This window comes from Triticum urartu, chromosome 2, assembly GCF_003073215.2.
Source record: "Triticum urartu cultivar G1812 chromosome 2, Tu2.1, whole genome shotgun sequence".
NCBI classification, from domain to species: domain Eukaryota; kingdom Viridiplantae; phylum Streptophyta; class Magnoliopsida; order Poales; family Poaceae; genus Triticum; species Triticum urartu.
This window is the reverse complement of record NC_053023.1, coordinates 527,894,147-527,915,532: the sequence shown is the minus strand read 5'-3', so window position 1 is coordinate 527,915,532 and position 21,386 is coordinate 527,894,147. Positions and strand designations below refer to the sequence as shown.

The 21,386-nt window shown below is 45.2% G+C and overlaps 1 protein-coding gene across 1 annotated transcript; it reads right to left on the bottom strand.

The window, feature by feature from the left end:
- Nucleotides 1–82: 82 nt before the first annotated feature.
- On the bottom strand, nucleotides 83–1,081 carry LOC125541771 (23.2 kDa heat shock protein-like). The gene has a single exon (XM_048705105.1). The coding sequence runs from the start codon at nucleotides 943–945 to the stop codon at nucleotides 286–288; it is 660 nt and encodes a 219-aa protein (XP_048561062.1). The 5' UTR covers nucleotides 946–1,081; the 3' UTR covers nucleotides 83–285.
- Between the last annotated feature and the right edge of the window lie 20,305 nt (nucleotides 1,082–21,386).

The window sequence follows — 21,386 nt, the reverse complement described above, 5'->3', positions numbered from 1 at the left end:
ATGATTCATAGTATATCTCAGTGTGAATGAATGTATTGATGAGAGAAAAATCAATCAATAAAGTATGAATGTTCTCAACACGGGCAAAACAAAGTGATCTGTGGTTTCTTATTTCCTCGGTGAACTTCTCTTACATGCTAGAGTGAATCGACTACTCAGTGTCGCTTTTACATTCAAAATAGTACATCACATTTTTCCACACGCTGTACTGAGAAGCGGAACTGACAAGCGCGTGCTAGAAAGTGGTAAGAACATTGGTACTCTGCGCAGTGCAGAGTTCAGGATTCAGAGCTCGACTTTCTTGGTCTGGCGCTCTTCGCCTCCAGCGGCACCGGCGTCGCCGATGGTCTTCTTGGCAGCGGAGCTATCGTCGCCCCCGGCGATGCCAACCACGCGCGGGCCCTTGATCTGTTCGGGCGCCAGCTTCCGGAAGCGCACGGTGAGGACGCCGGCGTCAAGGCTCGCGGCGATGGAATCGAGGTCCGCGTTGTCGGGGAGGCGCATCTGGCGCCAGAACTTGCCGTAGGAGCGCTCCTCCCGGTGCCAGTGGTCGCCCTTCCGTTCTTCCACCTCCCGCCGCCGCTCGCCGCTGATCCGCAGCACCCGGTTCTCCTCGATCTCCACCTTTAGGTCCTCCTTCCTCATCCCTGGCACGTCGACGACGATCTCGTGGGAGTCGGAGGTCTCGCGCCAGTCCACGCGCGCCATGGACACCATGGCCACGTCGTCGCGGTCGAAGCCGAACGGGACGTGCTCCAGGATCCGGAACGGGTCGGCGAGAAGGGCTACGTCCTGGAGCGGCGATGCCACCGCGTCATCGCGGGATCCACGACTGCCGCCTCCGCTCCCGAACCAAGGGAGGATCGCGCCGTCCGCCGGCGCCACGGCGAGCGACATTGCCGCCACGGCAATGCAGCCAAGCGCCAAGAAGCATCGAGTCGACATTGCTACCGAGCTCGAGGACGCCCTTCTCTGAGATGCTACGCTAGCCGTGTGTGCGCAAGCGCTCTGTGTCGGCGTGTACTCTTCGATCTCGTGGGTCGTGATTTGTTGCCTTGTGGAATGTGACAATGAGAGCAGGTGACTTGATGACGACGGACGGCGAGGGTGTCTTCCATTTATAAGGGCTTGGAAAGCTGGGAAGCGGTGGAAGGTGGAGAGGTGGCGAGCGAGCGAGAAGGTTCGTCAGACAAGGGCGGTCGAGAGGTTTCGAGCGTGTTCAGAGGTTGGCGATGGCGGGAGAGAGTTCCCGAAGTCTCCACTCCCAATGGGCCAATCGACGTTCCTGCTAGTAGAGGGGGAGTCTCTTTTTTTGCGAATAAAGTGCAGAGGGAGTCTGGTGGGCTTATACGTAGTTTTTCCTTAAGAGTCTGGGCTCAAAATGTAAGAGCAGACCAGTCCTATTCGGCCTGTAGGTCACTGAATATCTTCTCTTTGTGCCAGCCCATGCCGGATTTCTTCGCGAGAAACAAACGAAGAAGTACTCCTTCGGAACCCTGCAACTGCAAGGGTCACACGAGGTGGACTGAAAGCTGATAGATAGCTTTGGATCGGGTAGGCTAGATCATCCGGTAAACCTACCTTCTACTTGTCCAGACGAGGAACTCCTAGTGCCAGCCATGAAGACGGTGGCCAGTGAAGGCAAAGAATGAATGGCGGCGATGGTGTGACTTTCCATGAGCACCACGCTAACCCTAAATCAGCAGGGAGTGTCGGTAGGGATTGTGGCACGATTAACCTCGTAAGTCGTGTCTCGACCCCCACATCTGTTTATATAGCGCGGGTCACAGGGGCCCACCAACTATGGTTTGGTTGGGCGCCCCCGATCAGGGCGCGAGTCAGGGGCCCGTTCGACCCGTTGGGTTCGAACGGGAGAGAGATCAACCTAACATTCTCCTTCTTATCTCAACTTTACTTTTAACTTTATACTTTATAGTTTATTTGTTTCATCACATATTGGTACATAGAGCATGTTTCATCATCACAGCTTAAATGTTGATAGAATCATATAACAACAACATACGTTATGTTCAGAAACAAATTTTGTTCCTTTTGGGCCTATCCGGAAATCATAAGGCTTTCCCTTCAACCCATGCCGGCTAAGTGTTCCTTGAACACATTGGGTGGTAAACGTTTCGTTAGCGGACCCGCAAGCATATCCTTTGTCCTTATATGCTCGAGACTTATAGTTTGATCCTGAATTTTATCTTTCACAACATAATACCTTATCTCTATTATTTTGACAGCATTACTCGACTTGTTGTTGTGAGCATAGAATACTGCGGATTGGTTGTCACAGTACATCTTTAGTGGTTTGTGAATACAATCTACCACTTTCAAGTTAGGTACAAATTTCTTTAGCCATATCGCATGCCCCGTGGCTACGAAACATGCTATGAATTCTGCATACATTGTGGATGATGCAACTATCGACTGTTTGGAGCTTTTCACGAAATAGCTCCCCCCCAGCGAGAGTGAAGACGTATCCTGACGTGGATTTTCTATCATCTCTGTCCCCTGCAAAATCTGCGTCTAAATACCCTTTTATCTCTAGGGAATCACTTCTCCTGTATATTAGCATGTAGTCCTTCGTGCCTTGCGCATAACGTAATGCTTTCTTTACCATCCTCCAGTGCTCCATGCCTGGATTCTCTTGATATCTACCGAGTACCCCGCTGATAAAAGCTAAGTCAGGGCGGGTGCACACTTGTGCATACTGTAAGCTGTCAACTGCCGAAGCATATGGTACTGCTTTCATTTGATCGATCTCGTACTGGTTCTTGGGGCATTGGAATTTCCCAAAACTATCGCCCTTGACTATTGGAGCAGGTGTGGCTTTACTCGCATGCATATTATACTTTTTAAGAACCTTTTCTAAATATGCTTTCTGCGATAGTCCTAAGACTCCATTATTCCTATCTCGGTGAATTTCTATGCCCAAAACATATGATGCTTCACGAAGATCTGTTATGTCAAAATTTAAGGATAAGAACTTCTTTGTTTCTTGTAGTAGACTAACATCACTGCTAGCAAGCAGAATATCATCAACATACAAGATTAGAAAAATATATTTTTCATTTTTAAACTTTGCATAAATGCAGTTACCCTTAATATTTGTTTTAAATCCAAAACTTTGAATCGTTTGATTAAACTTTAAATACCACTGTCTAGAGGCTTGCTTTAACCCATAAATGGATTTCTTCAGGCGACATCCCATATTTTTCTTGCCTTCCATGATAAAACTCTTAGGTTGTTTCATGCAGACATTTTCTTTTAAATCCCCATTAAGAAATGTCGTCTTTATGTCCATTTGATGTAACTCTAAATCAAAATGAGCAACTAATGCCATTATGATTCTGAAGGAATCCTTACATGAGACTGGAGAAAATGTCTCATTGTAATCTATCCCTTCTCTTTGTGTAAATCATTTTGCCACGAGTCATGCTTTATACTTTTCTATATTCCCTTTAGAGTCATACTTAATTTTGTAGACCATTTACAGCCTATTGTTTTGGCTCCTTTGGGAATTTCCTCTAAGTCTCAAATATCTTTGGAACTCATCGATTTCATCTCGTCTTCCATTGCCTCCATCCACTTCGATGAATGAGGACTTCTTATGGCTTCTTCATATGAGGTGTGATCTTTTTCCATATGAACCATTTCTGTGTTATAAACTTTAAAGTCAGTAGAAATAGTTGTCTTTCTTGGTCTTGTAGACCTTCTAAGGGCCTCAGTTTCTGGCACATTATGTGCCTCAACTTCTGGCACTTCTTCTAAAATTTGCTGCTGCACCTCCCTTTCATGCTCAACAACGGGTTCAGTCGGCTCCTGACGGACAGGTTCCGGGTCTGCTCCCATAGTTGTCATGGGTGGAGTTGCAACTGGTAGTGAGAAAAATGGCTCCTGAATCATCGGATTAGGTGCATGCACCCTCTTCTCCTCAAGGACAATTTTCTGAGCTACCAAGCTCCCCCTCATCATTTCGTCCTCTAAGAAGACTGCATGTCTCATTTCTACAAACTTTGTATATATGTCTGGGCAATAGAAACGAAAACCCTTTGATCTGTCTGGATAGCCAATGAAGTGGCAACTTACTGTTTTGGGATCTAACTTTGCAATGTTTGGATTAAACATTTTGGCCTCAGCAGGGCACCCCCACACCCTGAAGTGTTGTAGGGAGGGCACCCTTCCTGTCCATAGCTCATACGGTGTTTTGGGTACCGACTTGCTTGGTACTCTATTGAGAATGTGAATGGCGGTTTTAAGCGCCTTCATCCATAATCCCAATGGCAAGTTGGAATAACTCATCATGTCGCGCACCATATCCATAAGTGTACGGTTGCGCCTTTCAGCTACTCTATGTTGCTGAGACTCGCCCGGCATTGAATACTGGGCTACTATGCCAGTCTCCTGCAAGAACTTCGCAAAAGGTCCAAGGACTTGACCATATGGAGTGTGCCGACCATATGGAGTGTCCAGGGCTACTTTATTCTTTTATCATGCTGAGTTTCAACTTCAGCTTTGAATATTTTAAATTTATCCAACGCTTCAGATCTTTCTTTGATTGGATAAATATAACCATAGCAAGAGTAATCATCTGTGAATGTTATGAACGAGTCATATCCATCCACACTTTTCACCGGAAATGGTCCACAAATGTTAGTGTGGATGATTTCTAGTGTGCTTGTGCTATGGATTGCACCTTTTTTGATTTGTTTTATATAATTTCCTTTAATGCAATCTACGCATTGTTCTAAGTCTGAGAATTCTAACAGAGGAAGAATTTCACTTTTGACTAATCTTTTTATTCTCCCCTTCAAAATATGGCCCAAGCGACAGTGCCATAATTTCGATGAGTCGAATGTTCTCTTTCTTTTATTTTGTTCTTTATTCGACGCGGAAACATGTACTTTCACATTACAAACGAAATAAACTTTTTCACGAAGTGATAACAAATAAAACTCATCGTGTAGTAAAGCATCACCCACATAAGCATTATTATACCATATGGCACACTTGCCATGTCCAAAATAACATTCATAATTGTCTTTGTCCAAACATGAAACTCTAATTAAGTTTCTATTACATGAAGGAACATAAAGAACATCTCTAAGTAGAAGCTTGAATCCATCAGCTAACTCCAAGGAGATGTCGCCGACAGCTTCAACTTCCGCTTGAATTCCATTTGCTACTTCAATGCCTCTTTCTCTTCTTAGCATAGTCCAGGTCGAATGGAATCCCTATAAACAATTTGCAACATGAACAGTTGTGTTACGGCATATCTCTCTCAAGGTAGTTTTGGTGATTGATGACAACATGTTTGCGGACTAATCTTGTGCTTTGAATTATTCACAGATTCTCCCCTGGAACGAGACGCCTTCTTCCCCTCGGAGTGTATTTCAAGACGGTGTAGCTCTTTCGTTTCTTTCTCGGTGGACTAGTTGCGTAGAGGGCACCGTACTATCAAGAGGGGGTCCGCTGGGGTTTTGCATGGGTGGAATCATCACGTACACATCAGCTTCTCACCCTCCGAGCTTTTCCTTTCCATTGAAGAGATCTCTCCGCTCGCTTCCTTGTCCTGGCTGGGTCAAAGCGGTAGTACCGTGCACCCAGCGGTAGTACCGCTGAGAAGCCACAAGCGGCAGTACCGCTCCGCAGCGGTAGTACCGCCCGTGGCTCCACAGCAGTAGTACCGCTGGGGGCCTGGCACCTCCGCCTTGTCCTCAGCTTCTTTGAGAGATTTCTTCTCTCTCGCGCGCCCCAGCGGTAGTACCGCACTGCCTGCGGTACTACGGCCGAAGGGTCACAAGCGGCAGTACCGCTCCGCAGCGGTACTACCGCCCTTGACCCCACTGCCGTAGTACCGCTGGGCAGTCTGGTTCCTACTACCTCGATTTGAGAGGTCTTTTTCTCGTGTTGGATTTTGCTGCACTAGTCACAGTTGTAGTGGCGGTAGTACCGTTCCAGGAGCGGTAGTACCGCCCTACCACCGCGGTAGTACCGCATTTGGGTCCGTTCCCTACTTGTCTCCCCAGCGCGGCAGTACCGCTGGCTGGCGCGGCAGTACCGTTGTCCTGGCGGTAGTACCGCCCCCTCTCAGCGGTAGTACCGCCCTGTGCGGAGCTGGTTGATGGGGGGCAACGGGATTGTTGCCCCCACTATAAAAGGGAGTCCCCTTCTTCATTCTCACCTACCTCTTCCTCCCCCAAGCTCCATTTATTTCTCAAGCTCCATTAAATACTCCAAGCTTCATTTTTGCCCGATCTATCTCTCTAGCCAATCAAACTTGTTGATTTGCTCGGGAGTGGTTGAGAAGGCTCCGATCTACACTTCCACCAAAGGATTTTCGATTCCCCCACTCATCCCTAGCGGATCTTGTTACTCTTGGGTGTTTGAGCACCCTAGATGGTTGAGGTCACCTCGGAGCCATATTCCATTGTGGTGAAGCTTCGTGGTCTTGTTGGGAGCCTCCGATTAAGTTGTGGAGATTGCCCCAACCTTGTTTGTAAAGGTTTGGTCGCCGCCTTCAAGGGCACCAATAGTGGAATCACGGCATCTCGCATTGTGTGAGGGCGTGAGGAGAATACGGTGGCCCTAGTGGCTTCTTGGGGAGCATTGTGCCTCCACACCGCTCCAACGGAGACGTACTTCCCCTCAAAAGGAAGGAACTTCAGTAACACATCCTCGTCTTCACCGGATCCACTCTTGGTTATCTCTTACCTTTACTTGTGCAAGCTCTTTAGTGTTTCTACCCTTGCTTGCTTGTATGCTTGTTGTTATTGCATCATATAGGTTGCTCACCTAGTTGCACATCTAGACAACCTACTTTGATGCAAAGTTTAATTTGGTAAAGAAAAGCTAAAAATTGGTAGTTGCCTATTCACCCCCCCCTCTAGTCAACCATATCGATCCTTTCAATTGGTATCAGAGCCTCGTCTCTTTATTAAGGACTTTACCGTCCAAAGAGTATGGTTGATACCGTAGACGGTGTGGAGGAACACTCCGGTGTGAATCTGATCTCATCTACGGGAGATGGGGGGACTTCGGTCTCTCGTGAGGAGTTCAATGTGGCCTTGGAGACATTGAAAACCTCCATGACGACCGAAGTTGAAAGCATGTTTACTAAATTTCTTGAGGGGCTTAAACTATCCACCGCACCGTTGAAAGTGGGTGATTCTGCCAACAAGGTGTCGGATGCTATCCCCGAAAAGGGGGAAGCTAGTAGTGAAAAGGCTCCTTCTTCTAGTGGCAAGAATGGCACCAGCATCTTTGCCCATGTGGAACCACCACTTGTTTATGGTGGACCGGTTCCTTCCACTCATTTGAATCATGCCGGTCCTCCCCCTAAGATTGTGAAAAATGAGGATTTTTATTCTTGGGTTTACCGCTTTAAACGTCATTTAAATCATGTGAACACTAACCTTTGGAGAATCATTGAAGAAGGTTTCTATCCACATGATCCAAGCAACTTCACTCCTCGAGAAGCCGCGGACAATCAATTCAATGAGAATGCTCTCTTCATCATTCAAGATGCAATTCCACCCAAAGACCTACCTCATCTTCATCCCTTCGCCTTGGCCAAAGATGCATGGCATTGTGTCGTGTCTCTTTACCGGGGAAGCGCAAGCATTCAACGCTCCAACTATGAAGTGGTACAAGATGAGGCCAATGAGTTTGCAATGAAGGAAGATGAAGAACCTCGTGAGCTTTATCGGAGAGTAACCAAACTCACGGTCTCACTACGAGATCACGGGAGCAAGGACACGGATGACAATTGGATCAAGCGCAAATTCCTCAAGGCAATGATGCCCTACCACAAGGCCATGTCCTCCGTCATTCGTCAAAGACCGGACTTCCACACTTTGACCTCAAGCGAAGTGTTGGATGAGTTTGTGGCCATGAACATTTTGGACAAGACTGCCGACAATGCGGTGCTCCGTTCTCAACGGGCAAAGAAGCCTAACCTTGCATTGAAGGCCAAGCTCACCGTGGAAGAAGAAGAAGAGGAAGAAGAGGAGAGCAACCCCGAAGATACGAAGTATGCATATCATGAACACATGGCACTTGCTTCAAGGCAATTTTGGAGCAAGAAAAACTCGAGGCCCAACTTTAGCAAAAACAACTCGAGTGGCACAAGGGGCAAGCAACGTGTAAGGACTTGCTACAATTGCGGCAACGTGAGTCATTTCGTTGCGGAATGCCCGTATGAGAAGAGGGAAGACAATGGTGGCAAACTCATCCGAAAGGACAAGGCCAAGTCGTTCCCCAACAAGAACAACTTCACCAAGAAGAATCCTCTCAAGGCTTTGGTTGTGCAAGAAGAGTACAATGAGTATGATGACGATGATGAAGATGATGAGTCTGTTGCCATGGCCTCCGTTGCCATTGCAACAACGTCACGGGTGTCTCTCTTCGACTCACCCAACGAGAGCATCACCGCCAAGTGCCTCATGGCTAAAGCCACCAACAAGGTAACCTCCAACATCAAAACTACCATCATTAATCATCCTTCCCTAACGGATAGCATTAATGAACTTGAGGGAGCTAATGTGGAGGCTAACGAGTTTGAGTCCTTTATGGGCAAACTCAAGGGAAAATCCAAGAAGCACTTTGTTGCTCTCTTGGAACAACTTGGTGAGGCCAATGACATGATCGAGGCTCACGAAGACACCATCTCTAAGATGGAAGGGCATAGTCGTGACCATGCCGATGAGATTTCAGATCTTTCCAATGCTCTTGAGGAAGAGCGTGGTCTTCGTTTGGCTCTTGGGGAGTCACACAACGTTGATCATGCTAAGTTAAAGAAAGATTATGATCATGCCCTCATTGTTTCTCGTGTGCTAAATTCCGAGAAGGCCAAACTCGGGGTTGATCTTGCTATACTCAAAGAGGAGTTTGATATACTTGACAAGGCCCACAAGGCCTTGACGTGTATTCACGCTAGTCTCAAGGAGTCTCATGATCAACTCCAAGTGAAGCTAACTAAGGAGAAAGAAAATTTTCCTCATATGGTTTTAATTGATAATGCAAATGCTACTAACCCGTGTTGTGAGCATATACATCTTGTTGAGGAAAATGCTAAGTTGAAGGAGCAACTTGAGAGAGGTCTTGCGACTTGCATACAAGGCAAGAAGAACCTCAACGATCTCTTGATCAACCAAAAGGGAGGTGTGGCCAAGGAAGGGGTTGGGTATGTGCCCGACTCCAAGAACAAGAAGAAGAATGACAAGACCAAACGACCTCCTCCCCTCATGCAAACTTTTGTGAGGGAGGGAGAGAGTGCCCCCGAGGAGAAGAATAAGAACAATGTCATCCCTCCCAACAAAGCCGGCGATTTTAATCCTTCTTATGTGTTATGCCGTGCAAGTGATGGGCATGTTTATGCCAAATTTGTTGGTTCTCTTCATGAGTACATTGAATGGTCTATTTGGGTTCCTAATACCCTTGTTACTAACATCAAAGGACCCATTACAAAATGGGTACCTAAAACCAAGCATTGATCTCTTGTAGGTGTTTGCTTCCGGTGGTGGATCATGGTTGCTCGATAGCAGAGCTACAAATCATATGACCGGAAGCAAGGACTTGGTGGTGGATGTGCACAAAGTTCCATCTATGCCCACCAATGTCGAGTGGGGTGACGCCTCATCCTCTAAGGTATTGGGACTTGGTAAGGTGGTCATCTCTCATGATCTCATGATCGAGAAGGTCATGCTTGTTGAGTCCCTTGCATACAATTTACTTTCTGTTCGTTAACTTGCAATCATGGGCTTTGCCACTTTCTTTGATATCGATACCATGGCCCTCTTGTGGAGCAAGACTCTTAAAGTAGCTTTTGTTGGGCATGTCGAGAACGGTCTATATGTGATTAACTTTTGGGAGCGACCCACTAAGACCGCGACATGCCTAATGGCTAAAGTTGATGTGGGATGGCTTTGGCATCGCCGTTTAGCCCATGTCAATATGAGATCTTTGCAAAGTCTCCTCAAGGGGGACCATGTCCGTGGACTAACGAATCTTAGTTTTGTTAAAGATCGTGATTGCAGTGCCTGTATCGAAGGAAAGCTACATGAGAAGGCTCACCCTCCCACGACTATCATTTATTCAAAGAGGCCCTTGGAGCTCCTTCACATGGATCTTTTTGGGCCCCCATCCTTCGATAGTCTTGGAGGTAGGAAGTATTGCTTGGTGATTGTAGATGACTACTCAAGGTACACGTTGTTGGGTTTCGTAGTAATTTCAAAAAATTTCCTACGCACACGCAAGATCATGTGATGCATAGCAACGAGAGGGGAGAGTGTTGTCTACGTACCCACGCAGACCAACTGCAGAAGCGATGACACAACGTAGAGGAAGTAGTCGTACGTCTTCACGATCCAACCGATCAAGCACCGAAACTACGGCACCTCCGAGTTCGAGCACACGTTCAGCTCGATGACGATCCCCGGACTTCGATCCAGCAAAGCGTCGGGGAAGAGTTCCGTCAGCACGACGGCGTGGTGACGATCTTGATGCACTACAGCAGCAGGGCTTCGCCTAAACTCCGCTACAATATTATCGAGGACTATGGTGGCAGGGGGCACCGCACACGGCTAAGGAATAGATCACGTGGATCAACTTGTGTGTTCTAGGGTGCCTCTGCCTCAGTATATAAAGGACTAGAGGGGGAGGCTGGCCGGCCAAGGTGTGGCGCGCCAGGAGAGTCCTACTCCCTCTGGGAGTAGGATTCCCCCCCCCCCCATCCTAGTTGGAATAGGAGCGGGGGGAAAAGAGAGAGAGGGGGCCGGCCACCTCTCCTAGTCCTAATAGGACTAGGGGAAGGGAGGCGCGCAGCCCATGTAGGGCTGCCTCTTCTCTTTTCCACTAAGGCCCATCATGGCCCATTTAGGCTCCCGGGGGGTTCCGGTAACCTCCGGTACTCCGGTAAAATCCCGATTTCACCCGGAACACTTCCGATATCCAAACATAGGCTTCCAATATATCAATCTTTATGTCTCGACCATTTCGAGACTCCTCGTCATGTCCGTGATCACATCCGGGACTCCGAACAACCTTCGGTACATCAAAATCATAAACTCATAATATAACTGTCATCGAAACCTTAAGCGTGCGGACCCTACGGGTTCGAGAACAATGTAGACATGACCGAGACACGTCTCCGGTCAATAACCAATAGCGGGACCTGGATGCCCATATTGGCTCCTACATATTCTACGAAGATCTTTATCGGTCAGACCGCATAACAACATACGTTGTTCCCTTTGTCATCGGTATGTTACTTGCCCGAGATTCGATCGTCGGTATCCAATACCTAGTTCAATCTCGTTACCGGCAAGTCTCTTTACTCGTTCTGTAATACATCATCTCGCAACTAACTCATTAGTTGCAATGCTTGCAAGGCTTAAGTGATGTGCATTACCGAGAGGGCCCAGAGATACCTCTCCGACAATCGGAGTGACAAATCCTAATCTCGAAATATGCCAACCCAACATCTACCTTTGGAGACACCTGTAATGCTCCTTTATAATCACCCAGTTACGTTGTGACGTTTGGTAGCACCCAAAGTGTTCCTCCGGCAAACGGGAGTTGCATAATCTCATAGTCATAGGAACATGTATAAGTCATGAAGAAAGCAATAGCAACATACTAAATGATCGGGTGCTAAGCTAATGGAATGGGTCATGTCAATCAGATCATTCAACTAATGATGTGACCTCGTTAATCAAATAACAACTCTTTGTTCATGGTTAGGAAACATAACCATCTTTGATTAACGAGCTAGTCAAGTAGAGGCATACTAGTGACACTCTGTTTGTCTATGTATTCAGACATGTATTATGTATCCGGTTAATACAATTCCAGCATGAATAATAAACACTTATCATGATATAAGGAAATAAATAATAACTTTATTATTGCCTCTAGGGCATATTTCCTTCAGTCTCCCACTTGCACTAGAGTCAATAATCTAGTTCACATCGCCATGTGATTTAACAGCAATAGTTCACATCACCATGTGATTAACACCCATAGTCCACATCGATATGTGACCAACACCCAAAGGGTTTACTAGAGTCAGTAATCTAGTTCACATCACTGTGTGATTAACACCCAAAGAGTACTAAGGTGTGATCATGTTTTGCTTGTGAGATAATTTTAGTCACCGGGTCTGTTATATTCAGATCCGTAAGTATTTTGCAAATATTTATGTCAACAATGCTCTGCACGGAGCTACTCTAGCTAATTGCTCCCACTTTCTATATGTATCTAGATTGAGACTTAGATTCATCTAGATTAGTGTCAAAACTTGCATCGACGTAACCCTTTACGACGAACCTTTTGTCACTTCCATAATCGAGAAACATATCCTTATTCCACTAAGGATAGTTTTTGACCATTGTCCAGTGATCTACTCCTAGATCACTATTGTACTCCCTTGCCAAACTCAGTGGTAGGGTATACAATAGATCTGGTACACAGCATGGCATACTTTATAAAACCTATGGTTGAAGCATAGGGAATGACTTTCATTCTCTTTCTATCTTCTGCCGTGGTCAGGCTTTGAGTCTTACTCAACTTCACACCTTGTAACACAGGCAAGAAACTTTTTCTTTGACTGTTCCATTTTGAACTACTTCAAAATCTTGTCAAGGTATGTACTCATTGAAAAACTTATCAAGCGTCTTGATCTATCTCTATAGATCTTGATACTCAATATGTAAGCAGCTTTACCGAGGTCTTTCTTTGAAAAACTCCTTTCAAACACTCCTTTATGCTTTGCAGAATAATTCTACATTATTTCCGATCAACAATATGTCATACACATATACTTATCAGAAATGATGTAGTGCTCCCACTTCACTTTCTTGTATATACAGGCTTCACCGCAAGTCTGTATAAAACTTATATGCTTTGATCAACTTATCAAAGCGTATTCCAACTCTGAGATGCTTGCACCAGTCCATAGATGGATCGCTGGAGCTTGCATATTTTGTTAGCACCTTTAGGATTGACAAAACCTTCTGGTTGTATCATATACAACTCTTCTTTAATAAATCTATTAAGGAATGCAGTTTTGTTTATCCATTTGCCAGATTTCATAAAATGCGGCAATTGCTAACATGATTCGGACAGACTTAAGCATAGATACGAGTGAGAAACTCTCATAGTAGTCAACACCTTGAACTTTGTCGAAAACCTTTTGCGACAATTCTAGCTTTGTAGATAGTAACACTACTATCAGCGTCCGTCTTCCTCTTGAAGATCCATTTATTTTCTATGGCTTTGCCGATCATCGGGCAAATCCATCAAAGTCCATACTTTGTTCTCATACATGGATCATATCTCAGATTTCATGGCCTCAAACCATTTCGCGGAATTTGGGCTCATCATCGCTTCCTCATAGTTCGCAAGTTCGTCATGGTCTAGTAACATGACTTCCAGAACAGGATTACCGTACCACTCTGGTGCGGGTCTCACTCTGGTTTACCTACGAGATTTGGTAGTAACTTGATCTCAAGTTACATGATCATCATCATTAGCTTCCTCACTAATTGGTGTAGTAGTCACAGGAACAGATTTCTGTGATGAACTACTTTCCAATAAGGGAGCAGGTACAGTTACCTCATCAAGTTCTACTTTCCTCCCACTCACTTCTTTCGAGAGAAACTCCTTCTCTAGAAAAACTCCGAATTTAGCAACAAAAGTCTTGCCTTAGGATTTGTGATAGAAGGTGTACCCAACAGTCTCCTTTGGGTATCCTATGAAGACATATTTCTCTGATTTGGGTTTGAGCTTATTAGGATGAAACTTTTTCATATAAGCATCGCAACCCCAAACTTTAAGAAATGACAACTTTGGTTTCTTGCCAAACCATAGTTCATACGGTGTCGTCTCAACAGATTTAGATGGTGCCCTTTTAACGTGAATGCAGCTGTCTCTAATGCATAACCCCAAAACGATAGTGGTAGATCGGTAAGAGACATCATAGATTGCACTATATCCAATAAAGTACGGTTATGACGTTCGGACACACCATTATGCTGTGGTGTTCCATGTGGCATGAGTTTGTGAAACTATTCCACATTGTTTTAATTGAAGACCAAACTCGTAACTCAAATATTTGTCTCCGCGATCAGATCGTAGAAACTTTATTTTCTTGTCACGATGATTTTCCACTTCACTCTGAAATTCTTTGAACTTTTCAAATGTTTCAGACTTATGTTTCATCAAGTAGATATACCCATATCTGCTCAAATCATCTGTGAAGTTCAGAAAATAACGATACTTGCCATGAGCCTTAACACTCATCGGACCGCATACATCAGTATGTATTATTTCCAATAAGTCAGTTGCTCGCTCCGGAGAACGGAGTCTTAGTCATCTTGCCCATGAGGCATGGTTCACAAGCATCAAGTGATTCCGAAATCCCATCAGCATGGAGTTTCTTCATGCGCTTTACACCAATATGACCTAAACGGCAGTGCTACAAATAAGTTGCACTATCATTATTAACTTTGCATCTTTTGGTTTCAATATTATGATTATGTGTATCACTACGATCGAGATCCAACAAACTATTTTCATTGGGTGTGTAACCATATAAGGTTTTATTCATGTAAACAGAACAACAATTTATTCTCTTACTTAAATGAATAACCGTATTACAATAAACATGATCAAATCATATTCATGCTTAACGCAAACACCAAATAACACTTATTCAGGTTCAACACTAATCCCGAAAGTATAGGGAGTGTGCGATGATGATCATATCAATCTTGGAACCACTTCCAACACACATCGTCACTTCACCCTTAACTAGTCTCTGTTTATTCTGCAACTCCCGTTTCGAGTTACTAATCTTAGCAACTGAACTAGTATCAAATACTGAGGGGTTTCTATAAACACTAGTAAAGTACACATCAATAACATGTATATCAAATATACTTATGTTCACTTTGCCATCCTTCTTATCTGCCAATCACTTGGGGTAGTTCCGCTTCCAGTGACCAGTCCCTTTGCAGTAGAAGCACTTAGTCTCAGGCTTAGGATCAGACTTGGGCTTCTTCACTTGAGCAGCAACTTGCTTGCTATTCTTCTTGAAGTTCCCCTTCTTCCCTCTGCCCTTTTCTTGAAACTAGTGGTCTTGTCTACCATCAACACTTGATGTTTTTTTTCGATTTCTACCTTCGTCAATTTCCGCATTACGAAGAGCTTGGGAATCGTTTCCGTTATCCCTTGCATATCATAGTTCATCACGAAGTTCTACTAACTTGGTGATGGTGACTAGAGAATTCTGTCAATCACTATCTTATCTGGAAGATTAACTCCCACTTGATTCAAGCGATTGTAGTACTCAGACAATCTGAGCACATGCTCACTAGTTGAGCGATTCTCCTCCATCTTTTAGCTATAGAACTTGTTGGAGACTTCATATCTCTCAACTCGGGTATTTGCTTGAAATATTAACTTCAACTCCTGGAACATCTCATATGCTCCATGACGTTCAAAACGTCTTTGAAGTCCCGATTCTAAGCCATTAAGAATGGTGCACTAAACTATCAAGTAGTCATCATACTGAGCTAGCCAAACGTTCATAACGTCTGCATCTGCTCCTGCAATAGGTCCGTCACCTAGCGGTGCATCAAGGACATAATTTTTCTGTGCAGCAATGAGGATAAACCTCAGATCACGGATCCAATCTGCATCATTGCTAATAACATCTTTCAACACAATTTTCTCTAGGAACATATCAAAATAAACACAGGGAAGCAACAACGCGAGCTATTGATCTACAACATAATTTGCAAAATACTACCAGGACTAAGTTCATGATAAATTTAAGTTCAATTTAATCATATTACTTAAGAACTCCCACTTAGATAGACATCCCTCTAATCTTCTAAGTGATCACGTGATCCAAATCAACTAAACCATGTCCGATCATCACGTGAGATGGAGCAGTTTCATTGGTGAACATCATTATGTTGATCATATCTACTATATGATTCACGCTCGAACTTTCGGTCTCCGTGTTCCGAGGCCATATCTGTATATGCTTGGCTCGTCAAGTATAACCTGAGTATTCCGCGTGTGCAACTGTTTTGCACCGGTTGTATTTGAACGTAGAACCTATCACACCCGATCATCACGTGGTGTCTCAGCACGAAGAACTTTCGCAACGGTGCATACTCAGGGAGAACACTTCTTGATAATTTAGTGAGAGATCATCTTATAATGCTACCGTCAATCAAAGCAAGATAAGATGCATAAAAAGGATAAACATCACATGCAATCAATATAAGTGATATGATATGGCCATCATCATCTTGTGCTTGTGATCTCCATCTCCAAAGCACCGTTGTGATCACCATCGTCACCGGCGTGACACCTTGATCTCCATCGTAGCATCGTTGTCGTCTCGCCAAGCTTATGCTTCCACGACTATCACTACCGCTTAGTAATAAAGTAAAGCATTACATCGCGATTTCATTGCATACAATAAAGCAACAACCATATGGCTCCTGCCAGTTGCCGATAATTCGGTTACAAAACATGATCATCTCATACAATAAAATTCAGCATCATGTCTTGACCATATCACATCACAACATGCCCTGCAAAAACAAGTTAGACGTCCTCTACTTTGTTGTTGCAAGTTTTACGTGGCTGCTACGGGCTTAAGCAAGAACCAATCTCACCTACGCATCAAAACCACAACGATAGTTTGTCAAATAGACTCCGTTTTAACCTTCGCAAGGACCGGGCGTAGCCATACTCGGTTCAACTAAAGTTGGAGAGACAGTCGCCCGCAAGCCACCTATGTGCAAAGCACGTCGGGGGAACCGGTCTCGCGTAAGCGTACGCGTAAGGTTGGTCTGGGTCGTCTCGTCCAACAATGCCGCCGAACCAAAGTATGACATGCTGGTAGGCAGTATGACTTATATCGGCCACAACTCACTTGTGTTCTACTCGTGCATATAACATCAACATAAATAACCTAGGCTCGGATGCCACCGTTGGGTTTCGTAGTAATTTCAAAAAATTTCCTACGCACACGCAAGATCATGTGATGCATAGCAACGAGAGGGGAGAGTGTTGTCTACGTACCCACGCAGACCGACTGCGGAAGCGATGACACAACGTAGAGGAAGTAGTCGTACGTCTTCACGATCCAACCGATCAAGCACCGAAATTACGGCACCTCCGAGTTCGAGCACACGCTCAGCTCGATGAAGATCTCCGGACTTCGATCCAGCAAAGCGTCGGGGAAGAGTTCCGTCAGCACGACGGCGTGGTGACGATCTTGATGCACTACAGCAGCAGGGCTTCGCCTAAACTCCGCTACAGTATTATCGAGGACTATGGTGGCAGGGGGCACCGCACACGGCTAAGGAATAGATCACGTGGATCAACTTGTGTGTTCTAGGGTGCCTCTGCCTCAGTATATAAAGGACTAGAGGGGGAGGCTGGCCGGCCAAGGTGTGGCGCGCCAGGAGAGTCCTACTCCCTCTGGGAGTAGGATTCCCCCCCCCCCAATCCTAGTTGGAATAGGATTCCTTGAGGGGGGAAAGAGAGAGAGGGGGCCCGGCCACCTCTCCTAGTCCTAATAGGACTAGGGGAAGGGGGAGGCGCGCGGCCACCTTGGGCTGCCCCTTTCTCCTTTCCACTAAGGCCCATCAAGGCCCATATGGTTCCCGGGGGGTTCCGGTAACCTCCCGGTACTCCGGTAAAATCCCGATTTCACCCGGAACACTTCCGATATCCAAACATAGGCTTCCAATATATCAATCTTTATGTCTCAACCATTTCGAGACTCCTCGTCATGTCCGTGATCACATCCGGGACTCCAAACAACCTTCGGTACATCAAAATGCATAAACTCATAATATAACTGTCATCATAACCTTAAGCGTGCGGACCCTACGGGTTCGAGAACAATGTAGACATGACCGAGACACGTCTCCAGGTCAATAACCAATAGCGGGACTTGGATGCCCATATTGGCTCCTACATATTCTACGAAGATCTTTATCGGTCAGACCGCATAACAACATACGTTGTTCCCTTTGTCATCGGTATGTTACTTGCCCGAGATTCGATCGTCGGTATTCCAATACCTAGTTCAATCTCGTTACCGGCAAGTCTCTTTACTCGTTCCGTAATACATCATCCCGCAACTAAATCATTAGTTGCAATGCTTGCAAGGCTTATGTGATGTGCATTACCGAGAGGGCCCAGAGATACCTCTCCGACAATCGGAGTGACAAAACCTAATCTCGAAATACGCCAACCCAACATCTACCTTTGGAGACACCTGTAATGCTCCTTTATAATCACCCAGTTACGTTGTGACGTTTGGTAGCACCCAAAGTGTTCCTCCGGCAAACGGGAGTTGCATAATCTCATAGTCATAGGAACATGTATAAGTCATGAAGAAAGCAATAGCAACATACTAAACGATCGGGTGCTAAGCTAATGGAATGGGTCATGTCAATCATATCATTCAACTAATGATGTGACCTCGTTAATCAAATAACAACTCTTTGTTCATGGTTAGGAAACATAACCATCTTTGATTAACGAGCTAGTCAAGTAGAGGCGTACTAGTGACACTCTGTTTGTCTATGTATTCACACATGTATTATGTATCCGGTTAATACAATTCCAGCATGAATAATAAACATTTATCATGATATAAGGAAATAAATAATAACTTTATTATTGCCTCTAGGGCATATTTCCTTCACACATGGGTGTATTTCTTCAAGAGGAAGAGTGAGACCCAACAAACTGTCATTGACTTTGCAAATGAAGCACCACGTCAACACAATGTAAAGATCTTGATAATAAGAAGTGACAACGGCACCGAGTTCAAGAACTACACCTTGGATGAATTTCTTAGTGATGAGGGAATCAAGCATCAATATTCCACACCATACACCCCTCAACAAAACGGTGTTGCGGAGAGGAAGAACTGGACATTGATGGATGCGGCAAGGACCATGATGGCGGAGTTCAAGTCTCCATACAACTTTTGGGCCGAAGCCATCAACACCGCGTGTCATGCATCCAATCGGCTCTACCTCCGCAAGGGCTTGAACAAGACTCCATATGAGATACTCACCAGTAACAAGCCCAGCCTCAAGTACTTCTGGGTATTCGGGTGTAGGTGTTTCATTCTCAAGAAAGGTGTTCGGTTGTCTAAATTTGAGGCTAGAGCTTATGAGGGCATATTCGTTGGTTATGCTACAAACTCTCATGCTTACCGTGTCCTCAATAAATCCACGGGACTTATTGAGGAGACGTGTAATGTGGAGTTTGATGAGAATAACGGCTCCCAAGTGGAGCAAAATGGCACTTGTGATGTAGGTGATGAAATTCCTCCTCAAGCCATAAGAAGAATGGGTGTTGGTTTCATCCTACCCATTGAGGAACCCCTTGTGGCCGAAGGAGAAGGACAATGCTCCAGTCAAGAGGAGCCATCACCAACCCAAGGCCCACATGCTTCCGAAGAACAAAGTGAAGGCCCTCAACCTCATGAACAAGACCAAGGGCAAGATCATACTCAAGACGGTGTTGACATACCAAGTGATGCCCAAGGTCAAATTCTCTCCCCCGAGCAAGTTCAAGATCATGAACAAGCTCATGACGGCGCTCAAGATGATCAAGTAACCACTCCTCAACTCACCACCAAGGAGGAATTAGAGCGTCGTGCCGCCAAGGTTGCTTCCAAGCTCTCCACCAAGGATCATCTCATGACGAATGTGCTTGGAATCTTAAGAAAGGGGGTAAGCACTCATAGACAATTAGCAAACTATTGTGAGCATCACGCGTTTGTCTCTTGTGTGGAACCCCACAAGGTCTATGAGGCGCTAGAAGATCCGGATTGGCTCAATGCCATGCACGAAGAACTCAACAACTTCGAGCGCAACAAAGTGTGGAGATTGGTGCCAAGGCCAACAGGGAACCACAATGTCATTGGAACCAAGTGGATATTCAAGAACAAGCAAGATGCCCATGGGATTATCATTCTCAACAAGGCTCGTTTGGTAGCACAAGGCTACTCCCAAGTCGAGGGTATCGACTACGGTGAAACCTTTGCTCCCGTTGCTCGTCTTGAATCCATTCGCATGTTGATTGCATATGCTTCTCATCATAACTTTAAGTTACAACAAATGGATGTGAAGAGTGCTTTTCTTAATGGTCCCATTAATGAATTGGTTTACGTCAAGCAACCCCCCGGGTTCGAGGATCCCTACTTTCCCGATCATGTGTATCAACTCGATAAGGAACTCTATGGCCTTAAACAAGCCCCACGTGCGTGGTATGACCACCTTACCGAGTTGTTACAAGACCGTGGTTTTGAAGTTGGGCTAATCGACCCCACTCTTTTTACTAAGAAGGTCAAAGGGGAGTTGTTTGTGTGCCAATTATATGTTGATGATATTATCTTTGGTTCTCCTAACAAAGCTTTCAATGAGGAATTTGCCGCTCTCATGACCTCAAAGTTCGAGATGTCCTCCATGGGAGAGTTGAAGTTCTTTCTAGGGTTCGAAGTGAAGCAAAGAAGAGAAGGAACCTTCATCAATCAATCCAAATACACTCAAGACATGCTCAAGAGATTCAAGCTAAGTGACGTCAAGCCGGCCTCCACTCCAATGCCCACCGAGTGCCAACTTGACTTAGATCCCAATGGTAAAGTGGTGGATCAAAAGGTATATCGTTCCATGATTGGATCCTTGCTTTACCTTTGTGCATCTAGACCGGACATCATGTTGAGTGTGGAAATTTGTGCACGGTTTCAAGCCGCACCTAAGGAAAGTCACTTTGTGGCGGTCAAACGAATCTTTCGATATTTGGCTCATACCCCAAACTTTGGCTTATGGTACCCAAGAGGATCAAACTTCAAGCTTGTAGGGTACTCGGATTCCGATTGGGCGGGAGACAAAGTGGATAGGAAGTCCACTTCCGGAGGGTGCCAATTCCTTGGTTGCTCTTTGGTAAGTTGGTCTTCCAAAAAGCAAAGTTGTGTGTCTCTCTCGTCCACTAAGGCGGAGTATGTTGCCGCCGGTAGTTGTTGTGCACAACTTCTATGGATGAGGCAAACTTTAAAGGATTACGGTGTCACTTGTGACAAAGTGCCTCTTTGGTGTGACAATGAAAGTGCCATCAAGATTTCTCTCAACCCAGTGCAACACTTCAAGACGAAGCATATTGAGATTCGGTATCACTTCATCCGGGATCACATTAGGCGAGGAGGGATCGAGATCAACTATGTCAACACTCATGACAACCTTGCAGATATTTTCACGAAGCCCTTGGATGAAGCAAGATTTCGCGAGTTAAGGCATGAGCTAAATATCATTGATTCGAGCAATGTGGCT

What these genes read in the sequence shown, in the direction of transcription:
- LOC125541771 (XM_048705105.1), bottom strand. Translation starts at nt 945, where the DNA reads ATGTCGACTCGATGCTTCTTGGCGCTTGGCTGCATTGCCGTGGCGGCA.